Source organism: Ptychodera flava, chromosome 7, assembly GCF_041260155.1.
Source record: "Ptychodera flava strain L36383 chromosome 7, AS_Pfla_20210202, whole genome shotgun sequence".
NCBI classification, from domain to species: Eukaryota; Metazoa; Hemichordata; class Enteropneusta; family Ptychoderidae; genus Ptychodera; species Ptychodera flava.
The window spans coordinates 37,959,144-37,974,041 of NC_091934.1; the positions used below are offsets into that span (position 1 = coordinate 37,959,144).

General features: G+C 37.3%; 1 protein-coding gene across 3 annotated transcripts; it reads left to right on the forward strand.

The window, feature by feature from the left end:
* The first annotated feature begins 3,547 nt into the window (after positions 1–3,547).
* Positions 3,548–14,748, forward strand: LOC139137466 (acetylserotonin O-methyltransferase-like). Of its 3 annotated transcripts, XM_070705585.1 has the most exons (7): positions 3,555–3,673; positions 8,808–8,958; positions 10,312–10,492; positions 11,098–11,415; positions 12,313–12,579; positions 13,787–13,903; positions 14,553–14,748. In XM_070705585.1, the coding sequence occupies exons 1-7, from the start codon at positions 3,609–3,611 to the stop codon at positions 14,636–14,638; spliced, it is 1,185 nt and encodes a 394-aa protein (XP_070561686.1). In that variant the 5' UTR covers positions 3,555–3,608; the 3' UTR covers positions 14,639–14,748. The 3 variants fall into 3 exon arrangements, with proteins under 3 accessions (XP_070561688.1, XP_070561685.1, XP_070561686.1); XM_070705587.1 differs by lacking the exon at positions 14,553–14,748 and having other exon boundaries at positions 3,548–3,840; positions 13,787–14,453; XM_070705584.1 differs by lacking the exon at positions 14,553–14,748 and having other exon boundaries at positions 3,550–3,673; positions 13,787–14,453.
* The last annotated feature ends 150 nt before the right edge of the window (positions 14,749–14,898 follow it).

The following is a 14,898-nucleotide window of genomic DNA, read 5'->3' on the forward strand; positions in this document are numbered from 1 at the left end:
GTTTCACCATATCATAAAACCACATCGATCGATTCAATATACCGCATCACTATCAAAGGTAGAAAACATTGTGTGAAGTTGCCCTCACTTTCCTTTGTATTAGAACCACTTGATAGCATTAGAATCACCGGATGACACAAAAGTGTTATTCATTTTTCATTGAATCACCTACCAAACTACGGAATCTGAAACAAATAGGGAATCAAAATATTTTCAGGCCCATCCCCCTTACACGCAGAGCAAAACTACTACCCCAAGAATTTTCAAATCCCCATGAATTTTTCCACCCTCACAAGTATTTGTGAATGCAGCAACATAATGATTTCAAAAATTTGCTTCAACAGCATTTCTTTATATATTTTTGAAAAACACCAACCCACCAAACCACCTGTTTCGAGCCCCAATCTTGTAGTCTTAATGAATCTTGAAGTATTATATTAACTGAAAACAATCAGTGTCGTTTCAAAATTGTCTACATATCTTCAATGTGTCCCTTAATTTGGGGGGAGGTTTAATTTGGAAAGATATAGCGCCCCTCCCTATCTATCTATCCTCTATCTAGCCTTATTGTTGTATTTTCATATCCAGCCATGTATTTGAAAGAAGCGAGTATTATGACTTCCGAAATATCCATACGGCACCAAATGCGTTCCAATATGGAGTAGCTGTATTTTTATATAAACATTGCCCTCATGTTAATGCTGTCCCTAATCTTGTCGTTTTTAAATCCAACTTGAATTATCAAATAGCAGCAATTGTATTTCAAAAAATGTCTGTATGACTTCAAAATCGTCCCATTACAGCATATGTGTTGTTAGAGTTGAGTTTATCTATTTATCTATATATTTATTTATTCGGAAATCCTACGGAATCAAGTCCCATGTACAAGTTCCTGAAAAACTCAAAAGAAAACGGTTAAAAAAATACTGAACAAGCCAGCACCAAACAACAAGTAACGAAACAAAAATTTTGACAAAACTAAACTCGACTCGGAGTGTAGGATATACACAGAAAATATAAACAAAGCAAACAAATCAACAAGGACAGCCGTCAGAATATAACATGTCTTCATTAAAATTGCTCATACATCTGTTGAGTGGAGAAAATTTAAAACATTGATACGACGACGGGGTGGTCTGAATGTAGGACAGGAGTGCAAAATTTTGTCAGGCGCTTTGATAAAACATCTGGTAAATTATAAAAACCCAGTGGCACATTTGTGTAAAAACATGTCAAGATGATAGGGGCAACGATGCTGCTTCAAACTCGGTGAGTTAAATCACAGAGTAACATGGACAGAGTGGCAACACTTGCATGCCTTTTGTTCCATGGTCGGCTCGGTAGACTATTGGCTTTTCATATTAAAATGAGCTTCAAAGGTGTTAAACTTTTTGGAGGCTTTGTTTGTGGTTGATAATTACACGAGATTATGCGAAACATACGACGAGATGGCATCTTACTGCCAGTCGCGTAGCAACCATTGTTACTTTGTGAGCTCTCAGGCCAGAAACACTGCTTCACGCCAATTAAAACATAACACGCCAGCAGTTTCATAAACATGTCCTTTCTTGACGCACGTGTAAAAGACGGTATGACTGACCGTAAACCATTGAGTAAAACCAGACAGTATCGATAAAAGACTTTCAAATTTGGTTCAAACACACTCATTATATATTCATAAAAATATGAGAGGAATTTTTAAAACGGTACAACCCACTTTCCTGAAGCTCAAAACATTCCCGTTTTTGCCAGCACATCAATTCCTATCAGCACCACACGACAACAACAACACAAACTTTGTCGAACATACTTTCGCTTAACAATTGGTGAAAATCCGAAAATTACCGAAGGGTGCATGGTCGGCACTCTTCGGAAAAGAGAGCCAAGAGCTTCGTGAGGCGAGGCAAACATGGATTGCTTACGTAACCGCTTCGCGCCTTAAACAATAGGTGTTGCCACTCTGTCTATGTTACTCTGTGGTTAAACCTAGTACAGAGAGCTTCCTACTGGTCAGCATGATATGAAACACAAGTTTTTAAACACAATTATTTTATTAATTTACGTTGATCATTTTAAGTGATTCCATATCTGATTTTTGCCAAGGGTTCCAGACAACAGAACCATACTCGAGACAGCTCCTTACAAGAGAAGTATAAGAGATTTCAAAGTTTGAACCTGAGGAAAATTTTGAGTTTCGTTTTATAAAACCAAACATTCTGAAAGATGTATTTACAGAAAAAGAAATGATCTAAAAAACTGAAATTCGAGGTTAAAAGAACGTTAACTCCCAAATCTTTCACTTTGTTGTTGTCTATTAAGAATGGTTTCTAAAATACAATAGTCAAAATGTCTTGAAATCCTCTTGTTGGTAAAAGAAATCACAGAACATTTTTTGACATTTGTATCAAGTTTCAAAGATCGACACCAAATGGCGACTCTATCAACATCTTCTTGAAGTTTTAAACAATCTGAAATAGTTTTAATAGGTCTAAAGATTTTGGCATCATCAGCATATAAGAGACATTGTGAATCTATGCGAATACCTGGTAAATCATTTACATAAATACTGAATATTAGTGGGCCAAGTAGTGACCCCTGGGGTACACCCGATGATACTGGGCCCCACTCAGAAACGCGATCGTCAATAAAAACTTTTTGTTGACGGTTACTTAACAACTGTAGAATTTGTCCAGGAACACCATAACGTTCTAGTTTGTAAATTAACAGTCTATGGTTAACAAAGTCAAAAGCCTTACAGAAGTCAGTGTAGTGCTATGAACTTGTAGTTTCTTGTCAAAACAGTTCGCACGGAATTCAACATATGTTACAAGATTGGTCTGAGTAGAGAGAGTCTTAGTAAAGCCATGCTGTGAGTTACATATATACTGTGTAACATGGTTAAATATATCATCAAAGATCACTTTCTCAAATGTTTTGCTTATTAATGAGAGAAGTGACACTGGTTTATAATTTGTGGCATCGCATTTGCTACCACTTTTGGAAATTGGTACAACATTTTCTGGTTTAAACAGGCTTGGAAATGTACCTTCTCAATTTATTTGTTAAATAAAACCTTCAGTTGGTAAGCAAGTTGATTTGCACAACGCTTTAATATAATACCTGGGTTTTTTTTAGATGTTATCTGGGCCCATGGCTTTGTTAGGATCCAATGTATTGAGATGTTTGAGAATGATGTCCACAGAAATATGTTCATTGCATAAGGCATCACTTGTGACATCATCAAAAAGTAGAACAGCTGTGGTTTGGTCGTCCTTTTTTTGAAAATGGACTCAAAGAAAGCATCAAATAAATCTGCAACTTCTTTCGATTTAGAGGCAGACTGATTGTTATAGCGCACTGAGTTTGGGACAGATTTTGATTTACATCTCGATCGATTTTACGTGTCCCCCGAAACTTTTGATATTATTTTAAATGTCATATTCAACATTTGAATCACACTCTTTGTATTTGATTCTACTTGCTCGTTCTACTTGCTGAGTTTAACCCCCCTATCTTACTGCACTTTCAGCATATAGGGACATGATTTAGGTCAGGGACATGTTGAAGGTCTTAACAAGTGCTATGTTTGTTTCAACGCTGTTTTGTGAATGATTCGTCTAGGCCGAATTCTGTCGTTTCTGAAAACTACTAACTTCTGCAGGGATAAATTTGGGTAAATGTTGCAATATTTACAATCGATCTCCTTGTTGCTTATAGTCGTGGAGAGTGGATGACCCTAATGACAACACGCTTGGCGATGGTAGGTTAAGGCCTGGAGTAGCACAACACAAATTCTATGGTTCGAGATGAATAGCAAACAATGCATTAATATGCAACGAGGTAAGATGAACCTAATCTTTAGCTCTGCTTCTACATGAATCTGAGGGCGTTTAGTAAAACAGGGCGTATCAATATATATGAGCATGCAGAGAAGGCACCGAGACGAAATTGGTGGTCAAAAGTTTACCATAATACAAATCCGATGATAGAAATACCATGAGAAGTCCGGCGATATTTCAAACATGTTTGACCTTTTTCTTGTACTGATACAAGATGGCGGATCATGCATAATTGATTTGTCAACGAAAGCTATCAGTTTGTCCAAGACCAGTTGGATATGAGCAAAGAACGTATCCTGACATGAGCATTACCGATTGATACGCTCGACAACATAGAGTATTTGCGTCTTCGACAATGGTGACCTACAATGATGTACTCAACTTTGTAACAAATGAAAATATGTTCTTAGCATAACTTTAGAACCATGACCCAGCTAAACTGCCAAGAAAATCAGCCTCTGGTATATGAGTGTACTCTTTAGAGACAAATTTTGTATGCATGAATTTGAGGAAGAATCTCATTGTTTGAACCGATACGATAATTTATCGACGTGCCGTTAACATCGGTGTAACCTTGACACGTAAAAAGAGGCCATTAATATGCTTCGCCCGCACACTTATCGGTGACACTTTGATAAATTTCATTCGTACTGGTATCCCACTGCGTATACGTACACTTGACTTCTGAGATACATTTGTCATACCTAGGCTGCGTTTACAAAAACCGGTGAAGGGGCTGGAGGAATTCGGGGGGGGGGGGGGGGTTTCAGAAAATTTTGGCACTGCCCATAGGGGTTACCTGAAAATTCTTTTGTTTCCTTTTACCTTTACATTTTCCAATTCCAAAGTTTGTCAGGTAATTCAATGACACGAATAACATTTTAATGTCATCCTATTGTTCTAATGTTAGTAATAATTAAACCAAATATAGAACCATTTTGTCACATTTCATGACTTTTATTTCGAAAAAATCTAAACACATATGATTTTTTGTAAAAAACCAAACAAACAAGTGAGCCTAAAAAAGGGGGGCAGAAGCTGCAACTGTTGATAATTTGTTAAATATATATCAAATACAGTTTCTTGCTGTCTCCCTACAGTTTGCTGAAACACACAATATTCAGTTTGTCGACAAACCCTGTATATATAAATATGTATTGGATTATAATTGGATAAGAGTCCAGACTGAAAGTCATTTGTCAATGATGCAATGCACAGTACACATACACAGGCTGTGTTGGCAAGCTGAATATAGAACAGCTCAGCATGCTGTAGGGAGTAGAGCAAAAACACAGTTGTATAAACCGAGCAAAAATATATATTGTCAAAATAATCAAAGTTAATACAGCTTCTGCCTTGCTACTCCAGTGTCACTGTCACTGCATATTGGTAGTGACAGAGTTAGCTCTGACTCTGATGTATTTAGTTGAAGAAGAGTTTGGGTCAAATGATGCGTATGACAGTCAAATCTACTTGTACATAACATCAGACCTGAGAGCAACGCATGATATAGAAGACCAGGAAACATGAACGTTATAAGAGATTTTTGAATTCTTGCATATGAAAATAATTAAATATTAAAGAAAAAAGATGGGGTTACCTTGCTTGATTTTCTAAATTTTCACATTCTCATCAAAAAATAATATACAAGTAAAACTTTGAACAGTAAAGACTCTAACGAAAAAAATGTGTGACTGAATAATTTTGTGATTATTATTCATTTGTATATGATAATGATCAATTTCTGTAAGTAGACCATGTATCGGAACAGAGTTTATTGAACTTGGTCAGACTTTTGAGGAACATTGATCATACTGATATTTAGTAATGACGAAGGTTTGATGAGTATAACATATGGAATATGATAAAATGCCGAGAGAGTTTGACCGGTTGACCTCGCTGTTAATTTTATGCAGGAAATTACAATAACAATGCTTGGTCGAATGACGCAGTGCCTTGAGGGTGGGATCACCAGTGGTATATGGGGAGGAGTACCTTCCCGATGGTGATAAGTGGTGCAGATTACCGTCGCCTAGGTGACTGGCGTATACGCGTGCCAAAAGACACCTATGGTTGATTTCCTGTTGACCAGTCGGATGGCAGAGTTGCAAATACCTGGACTGAACCATTTGGTTTTTTGTGGGTGTCGGTGGTACTTTAACAATATCAGTAAAATGCACATATATTGAGTTTATTGTCTTGTTTATGAGCGGCCAGTATTTCCAACAGCATAAATTATGTGCATTTGCCCTTGAAGGAATAAATAATTTTCGAATAAAACATCGCGGAAAAAATCGCGAATGACACATTCCTTAAGCTCGACGTACACTTAAGTGCCCCAAAGAACCATGAAATCGCCCGACTTTCGATGAAGAGATGAGTTTTGCCAAACCGCGTATACAGAAAAAGTGGCAGATGACTTTATTTTTAGAATCATAGACAGTATAGCGAGATGTAAAAAATGTGAAACAGGCTCCCAACCTAACTATCCTAAATGTTTTTGTGTCGAGTTTGTGTTTGATTCGTTTCGAAATGTGTTCCTACATTCTTATCCGATTGTTTGTGTTAATGAAATGTTTGTTTCGCTTTGGATATTTGTAGAGAAGTTTGGATTAGTGTGTACGGTAATGTTTTGTTTGTGTGGGGAAAGCTTATGGCGAGACGCAGCCGGACCTATGTTGTTACAAAAGTTGATAGAGTCGCCCTTTGACGCTTGCGTTTCGAAACCCGAGTGTGGTTTCTCATCAGTCGCAGTGTAGATTCTTTCCTTAGTTTGTGTTTGTGAAAATTTATTTTAATGCATTTTAGTGGTCTTGCTTTCCGATTAGCGAGGCAAGTACTAGTATATTAATTTTGGTCACGTTGTGAGTCCGTTTGGTGGTTCGGTTTGTTTGTTCTATATTTCTTTACTTCGGTAAATTTTGTTTTGACTGGTGTGTCTTTTAGATTTTTGCGGAGGTTTGTGAATTTTTAGGCAATAAGTACCACTGCGGGGAACGGATTTTATGTTTATTGGATCAAGATACTTACAAGTATCCTGGTTGATGTGCTTGTTCTCGTACATTTTAATTAATAGTTCATTTACTTTGTTTACTGTTTGTTCTGGCTTGTTGTGTATAATACTGAGTGTTACGTAATTGCCTTTCGCATTCGAGTACGTAATCGTTTGTGTTGACAATAACGAAAAACCGACCCTTGTCGAAGGGTTATTTTCCCAAAATTTGTCCAATGTTTGCAAGCTGGTTTATCGCGATTCTTTTGGCACGCGACATGTTTTGTTTCCTTGTTTGAAAGGGTATCTCTAGAAGTGCGAGTTTAGAAGCTTCAGATAGCTTTCAAGTTTTTGTTTTTTTGTTGTTCGTGGAGTCCAATTTGACTTTTCTTTGAATTGGTGTTGTTGCGATTGTTTGTGTCACGATGTAGCGTAGTCACATTATACGACTTTATTTGTTGAAATCCTGAGGTGGTTTTATTCTGTTTGGTTTTGTTGGTGTCCGAATGAATTTTAAGGCTTTGCCTAGTACTATTTTTCGGAGTTTCATAGTTTGAGCGATGATAGGTTGTTGTTGAATTTCATGTTGTTGTCGGCTTTTCTTTGGAAATAGCTGATTTATTTCCACGGCCATGTTTTCTGTTACGTTACTGTGATTGTTTATTTTGTATTTAATGTTGTGTTTCAGTTGTTTGTTATGTGTACGATTTTTGTTATTTCTTTTAAGTGTTTGTGTGTTCTATGTCATCTTATCGTATTTTTTGGTAGTTCCCTTTTTGGAGTATTTGGTGGCCCTGAAAAGGGCCGCTTGGTATGGGTTTTTGTTAGCGCTTGGCGCGTTTGTTTTGGCGATAAGCCTAGCTTTTTATGCTTCTTTCGCCGATTCGATGTGCTTGGTCAGTAGGTGTTTGCCGCCTTCTTGCCACTGTGTGTGCTTACATGGACAGTCTGCATAGCCCTTGAATGTGGTCTCGATTTTGATCAAACTTACAATTTAGGAGTATATATCAAAACTGATAAATGATTTATGTGATTACTGTAGCTATAGATAGGCTACATTCAGGACGGGCAGCGACGGGCAGTAATTAGTAGGCAAAACAGGTGGTTTTCACCGTGGGCAGAACTCGGTGCAATGATACTGAACATTAATAGTAAGCCTGTCACCTTGAAGGTAATGCTGTAGGTGAAACAAGGACACACGATGGTACAAACAACACCACAAGTGAAACGTACACACAGAAATACACGCGTTCCTACGTTGTGCCCACCCGGGCCACGCGATTAAAATATGACTGATACTGCTGGATAGTGTTAATTGGGTCGGTAAACAGTCAATTAATAGTTTAATTGACTACCTGGGTGATTGGCAGGTCGTGTCCAACGACGCATATGCAAAGCAGGCCAAAAGACAAAAGCCCCCAAAGTTATTGACAGCTGGCCAGGGGTCACCATGAATACGTAATGACGCTTCACTACGCAGAAACTGCGTAGTCAAGCCCTTCTTAACCGGTCAAACTCTCTCGGCATTTTCCGGCATGTGCATGTATGTATATTTAATTTCTGCGTGTAGATATACCATATGTAAAAACCGAATATACACTAGATTTGCCCGGAATTCTAAGTTCGATGTTGATATTGGTCACATGATAAAAGCTCGACGGGCTTGACATATTGATAATTACATACGGTTGGCATGCTCCACCATTTTTAAAATTAGGCTCTGTATCAATATTAAATTTACTGAATTTGACCTAAATTCAGTAGAACCTTGGCAATATTTATGCCGGATGTTTAATGAGCTTGGCAAACTGATTATTAGTTCATTTACATGCCGCAATCTCTTTTTGAATTTGAGACAGGGTCTTATACTTATAGATACCAACACTGACTGCTCTGTTATGTAGGTGATTTTATCACCCTTTTACACATAGGCCACTTTAATCTTACTTTGATTTCTTCCATGTCTCTCCCTGAAGTTGGATACACAAGTGGTATCACCCTCTACCGAACCCTCCCAGCTTGTGGAAGATCCCTGCAGTCAGAAGTTACTCAACAATGGGCGACAGCAGCATCGATCTAACTGCAGCTGAAATTTTTGAAATACTTACTGGATTTCAAAGATCTCAGGTATTTAGTAGTATTCTTCAAGGTAGAATGCGCCTGAGGGACAGACATCCGGAGTCACAAATGTTTGCAATAATTTTCTGGTCTACCACGTGTGAGTTTCATTTTGAAGCTGTTGGAGTCAGTATACTAGTACTTGTCAGCTTCTTAGTTTTTCGAAAATCAAAAATTAAAGTTTCCCAATTAAACTAACACAGGGATTGTAACCATTTTGATTTTCAAATGTCGGTAAATGTTGGGCAATATTCTCTGTAACCAACATTTGTACGGTGAACGCTGATATCATTCTTGATATGATACGTCTATGATTGAAAGATGCTTTAGAGGAAAGTTTAAGTCTTTCGATTTCGGGACACGTGTACTTTAACTGTGATCCTATAACGGAATATCACTTTAGACACAGAAAAATTCCCTTCTTCTGTGTTTAGTGAAGTTCAAGTTATGTTTAAAGCTGCGTTGACGATAACTTTTGATGCACGTTTTTCCATTATGTCAATTCTTTTGAAAATATAATATCTTTCTCTTTTCGCCTGATTAAGTCGTAAATGCATGCTGTTCATCTTGTCAACACGTCCTTAGTGCAACGTCATTGCCATGTTTGACAACTGAATTGAAGTACGGAACACAATTCAATTTTTGAGTATCATACATAATTTGCCGTGTTTGCAAAGTAAATATTTGTTTTTCCGTTAAAGTTTAGAAGAAGGAAATATTTTCATTTAGGGCGGTACGCGCTTCGAAATTGAAAATTTTAAAGTATAGCTCTGTTTTCCGTTAAGAAATTTTAAGTCATTTAGAGAATAAGACTTAAAAATCAGGAGTTACCGTGCAAAATTTTGTACTATTACTGAATATTTCCCGACGCTTTAAATTCAAAATAGCCACCATCCCTGTATTAATTCCACGGGAAAAAAGATAAGATTTTCAATTTCCGCAAAAATAAAAAACTATTTACTCCCTAAGCTTCAAAATGAGTCCCCACAGGGACTAGATGGAAAAATTGATTGTTGAAAATGTGAGAGTCCAAATATTTGTCCCCGAGGAGCATCCTACCTTGATATAACACAAACAATATCAACAATACGAAAAGGACTATCCGTGTCTTTTAAGCTGCGTGGCGAAGTTCAATACATGAGGTGTACAGATATCGGTTAAAGTTTTCGCGCCTCTCGTGGCATATATTACCATCATCCGCATGTCCCAGTTTCTAGCTAACCAGAAAATCAATAATAGAAGTACAATTGAACACTTTATTTTAAATTTCTGGTTGAATATTGCATTGCCATGAAAATGTTTTTTTTTTTCTCAGTAAATTATTCTGTCTCATCATGATCTTGCGTACATTCCACTAACCAGATCCTGTTCGCGGCCAGCGAGCTTGGCGTCTTTGACGCTCTGGCTGGAGATGGTGAACAGAAGAAGACAGCCACGCAACTGGCGACTGAACTGTCAACTGATGTTGATGCCATGGAAAGACTTTTAAATAGCTGTGTCAGTCTGCATCTCCTCAGTAAATCTCTCGACCCTGACAAGAAAGGTGAGCAAAATTGTCCAGATACCCCCGGCGTGACTATGCTTTCCACGGAGTTTTGTTTTTCACGGATTTTATATCTTGGAATGTAAACATAGGGACATCGACATCGATAAAAAATCCTGGAAGTGTCGAAGTTAATCACTTACCGGTATAAAATACTATGCACGCACAAGAGAGAGAGAGAGAGAGAGAGAGAGAGAGAGAGAGAGAGAGAGAGAGAGAGAGAGAGCGTGTACATGTGTGCAATTGTTTTCTTCTTCTGCCTAGAGCTTGTTTGAATGGAAAGTATTAGCTTTGCTGACATATATGGCGCAGTTTGCGATATTATTGCTGCCAAATGAATCCTCGTCCTGGATAAAATCCAGTAGTCGAGCTTATCGACAAGCTGAACGCTGAGTATTTCCACATGATTTAGTGGGGAGAACGAAAAACAACATTAACAAAACGGAACCAGAATAGAAAATACATATAATAAGAACATTAAATTGGTCAGAGAATATTTATGAGGACACGGGTGTGGAGGAACTCAAAACAACCGCACGTATCCACAACAGTTTTCACGCTACATACACTAGTACAAGTATCAGACACAGTTAATAATATTTCAGGTCAGTATTCGAACACAGAGGCATCCTCTAAATATCTCACCGCTGGATCAAAAAGTTCCATGAGGGGATATATTCACTTTGCCAAGCTGTATAACTATCCTCTGATGGGAAATCTTGATCATGCTGTACGTGAAGGTAAAAATCAACACGTGAGAACCTTCGGCGCCACCAGCAGTGAGCTGTATGAAAACTTTTATGCAGATGAGGACGGAGTTATGACTGTCGTCAATGGGATGCAGGGGTTGGCGCCATTGGCGAGCAAGGCTGTTGTGACAGCGTTCGACCTTTCTACGTTCAAAACAGCCTGTGATTTTGGAGGTTGGTAGTATTTTATATGGCAACCATCGCTGAAACCAAGTATTTTTTCCCTGACTTTAGAACCGCAGTCTGTTAATGATGAAAGGGGCCATTGAGAGCTTGAGGGAGAGAAAGATGTGAAATAGCACCGAGAAACTTGCTAAAAATGTTTGAAAGCATTGGTTGGCACTTGCAGGGGAACGACTTCTAATATTTTTTACACGTAAACAATCATTTTCATGGGGGGAAAAGCATTTATGATAGCAAAATTTTACTGTTTGTGAGGAATGTGAAATCAAAACAGAACAAGAACGCCACCACTTCGCGTGTGTTGTATGAAAACCTGGCATGCATGAAAACTATCTCAAAGAAACAAGTTTATCTGGAACCGGACGATTTCAATCCAAATTTACACAACATAGCCGTGGTGTGACATTAAAAAAACTACATGGATAGGTAATACTGTCTAATTACTGTTAAATCATGGTACATGATAATCAATTATCAAAAACACAGAAAACTGCTAGGATTACACGAATACTCTATTGTGCTACTGCTGATCATACCGTGCACATGCCTTTTGCCATTGACAAAACCCAAACTAATGGTGATGGATTATTAAACTTAAATGAGAAGCTCCGACTATGGACGTAAAATTCGAGTGTCCTTTATCATATTTACTTCGATGCTCTAACATTTTTACTCAAAAAATTTGTACTCCCTCAATGGTCGTTGCCTGCGTTATGTAGACTCTTATATATAAAATATGATTTAATATATATATATATATATATATATATATATATATATATATATATATATATATATATATATATATATATATATATATATATATATATATATATATATATATATATATATATATATATATATTAATTTTCGTTTTTTCACCACAAGGCGGAAGTGGCGCTCTTGCGTACGAAATGAGTCGAACCTATCCGAGCATATCGATCAAAGTGCTGGAATTGCCACCGGTTGTCAAGGTATCCAATCATTTTAAACCCGATGATGCTGGAAAGCTGAACGTGGAATTTTTGGCCGGAGACTTCTTCGTGGATGAGTTGCCGGAGGCAGATCTGTATGTCTTCTCAATGATTTTCCATAATTGGCAGGATGATAAGATTATCCGACTTCTGCAAAAAGTACACTCTACATTGAAACCAGGTGAGCTTTGAATCAGGTGTAGGTTCAACCACAGACAGTAGCGGGACTTTCAAACATGTCTTGATAGAAGTTAATTTGTGTATGAATGCGAATTCTTTTCAGACAAATGGGCGAGCAAAGCCTTTTTTTATCAATATTTGTTTTAAATGTTCAAATAAGAGGTTACAACAATGTTACTTTTAACAGCCTACCGAATACCGTACACTCGTTTAGACTTCATTAGTTTTAAAATATGCATACTTTACGCTGATGAGACCTGAATATTGCAATAAAAAAAGACCATCAACATCATGTTAGGGTAGAATGCGCCACGGAGACATGTTAAAACTCTCAAATTTTTACAATTTTTTCTGGCCTACCGCTTGTTGGGAATTCATTTTGAAGCTCTTTATTTAAACAATTTTTTTCACCGTCTTTAATAGTTTTCTGAAAGTCTACGATTTAATTTTGGCCATAGCGTGAACAAGGGATGGCGGGCATTTTGAATATTAAACATTACATCCGAATACTAGTATTGGTAAAGTTCAGATGATTTCTTTCTCTAGTACTAAAATTTGTATGATTTTTTTTTCTTGAATTTTTGAGAGGATTGTTGAAATTTTCATTGACAAAGGTCTATGCAAAAGTTAACCAATAAGTATTTTAATTTCAAGGTACATACTACCTTAATATGAAGGGTTGTTGTACATTACACGCAATTTTTTTACCCAACGCCACTTTTTTTCGCAAAACTTAATTTATGTAATTTGTTACCCAAGGAATGATATATTGCCTGAGTTCACCATTTTGTCTAAAAGCAGTTGCAAGTTGGCTTTACACTGGCTTGGTCATATTCGATTCAATTTTCTCATTGCATTCTTGAAAACACTCTAAAACATTATTTTTCTGCGTTTCTGTAAAGTACTAACAATTTGAACCAGAGTGATTTCAATTTGGCTTATCATGATTTTAATACCGCGTTTTGAATGTCAGTGCAATGATACTGTTGACCAATGACTTCTAGTGCGGACTTAATTCAGTTGTCAACAATAACCTTTGACATTACATTTAGAGAATGTGTATCAATGGGATGAATAATAGGTCTTCCGACAGATTTTGAGAGTACAACACCAAAGTATTTTACACCGAGTGCAAAAACGTTGGAAATTTCATCAAAATGTACAGCAAGCAAAACCTAGAAATCTTTTACTGTTATTTTTACCTGTAGGTGGCGCTATTCTTATTGCGGAGTGTATATATAACGATGACAAAACAGGTCCTGTTGATCCGGCACAAAGGTGTATGTTGATGCTAGCAGTCACCGATGGCAAGGAAAGGTCAGGAAGTGAGTACCGGCTTCTGGCAGAGAAGAGTGGTTTTTCTGACGTGAAGGTCAAGTACACGGACGCCTTACACGATGTAGTTTTAGCAAGAAAGTCTTAAACATAACTTTGCATTGACTGTTGACTTGAGAGGCTCGTCATGTATGCTATGACTATCCGCTACCCAAGTTTTGATGGCAGTGAGAAGTCTTTCCTTGTATTTTTACATCGCCATTCTGAAGGACGACATAACACCAAAAATTATATTTAATTAAAAACTGTACTGCCATGCCTTTGTGACAAGCACTGTAACCTTTCACCATCATTACCAAATAAAATTTTATATACGAAAACAGGGAAACAAATAACAACAAAAAACCTCGTCATTTTTTAAAACCGAAACCCACGTTTCTTGGCATGGTTTCTATAAACCTCACAAGATCCAGGGTCACAATAGACTGCTACGCTAAACATAGGTTGTCATCCAAAGTATACATTTTGATTTTAGCAGAGAATTATTTTTCCAAAAGAGTTTTACAATAAAGTGCAAGCCTGGCCTAAAACTTTCAGCAACATTTTCCCATCGGGTGTCTTTTCTGTTATTAGGACACAAGGCTAATGTAGTTTGATGATCCAAAGTATTGGTAACGTGGTGAATCTAGTTTTTATTAGTTATTCGACAGGTGGAAGAAGGATTGCTTGCTGTGCGCATGGAATATATGGATATTTGTCCTCACATAATCTTAGGAAGGATTTAGGGACATCGGGGAACTTTTGACTAGAAGATCCGTCACCAGAGTCAGGGGTGCAGCGGTCGATGTCTCTCCCGGTCCGGGATACCTACAAATACAACAAGAATATGATGAAGTTATCGTTTTGTTGATACGATTTCAAGCTTTGTGAAAAATGGTGATAAAAGACGTACCTTAAAATCCTGTTTCCAGTGAAATTGCAGAATTCGAACAAGTATGACTTTCTCGAAATCAAAAAAGGGAAATAAAAAGACACCAGAGAGCTT

Bases quoted from the DNA above. Each gene is read 5' to 3' on its own strand.
- LOC139137466 (XM_070705584.1), top strand. From the start codon at position 3,609: ATGATTCGTCTAGGCCGAATTCTGTCGTTTCTGAAAACTACTAACTTC. The intron at 3,674-8,807 runs GTAAATGTTGCA...CTCTCCCTGAAG, and splicing joins TTCTGCAGGGATAAATTTGG to TTGGATACACAAGTGGTATC. The intron at 10,493-11,097 runs GTGAGCAAAATT...ATAATATTTCAG, and splicing joins TCTCGACCCTGACAAGAAAG to GTCAGTATTCGAACACAGAG.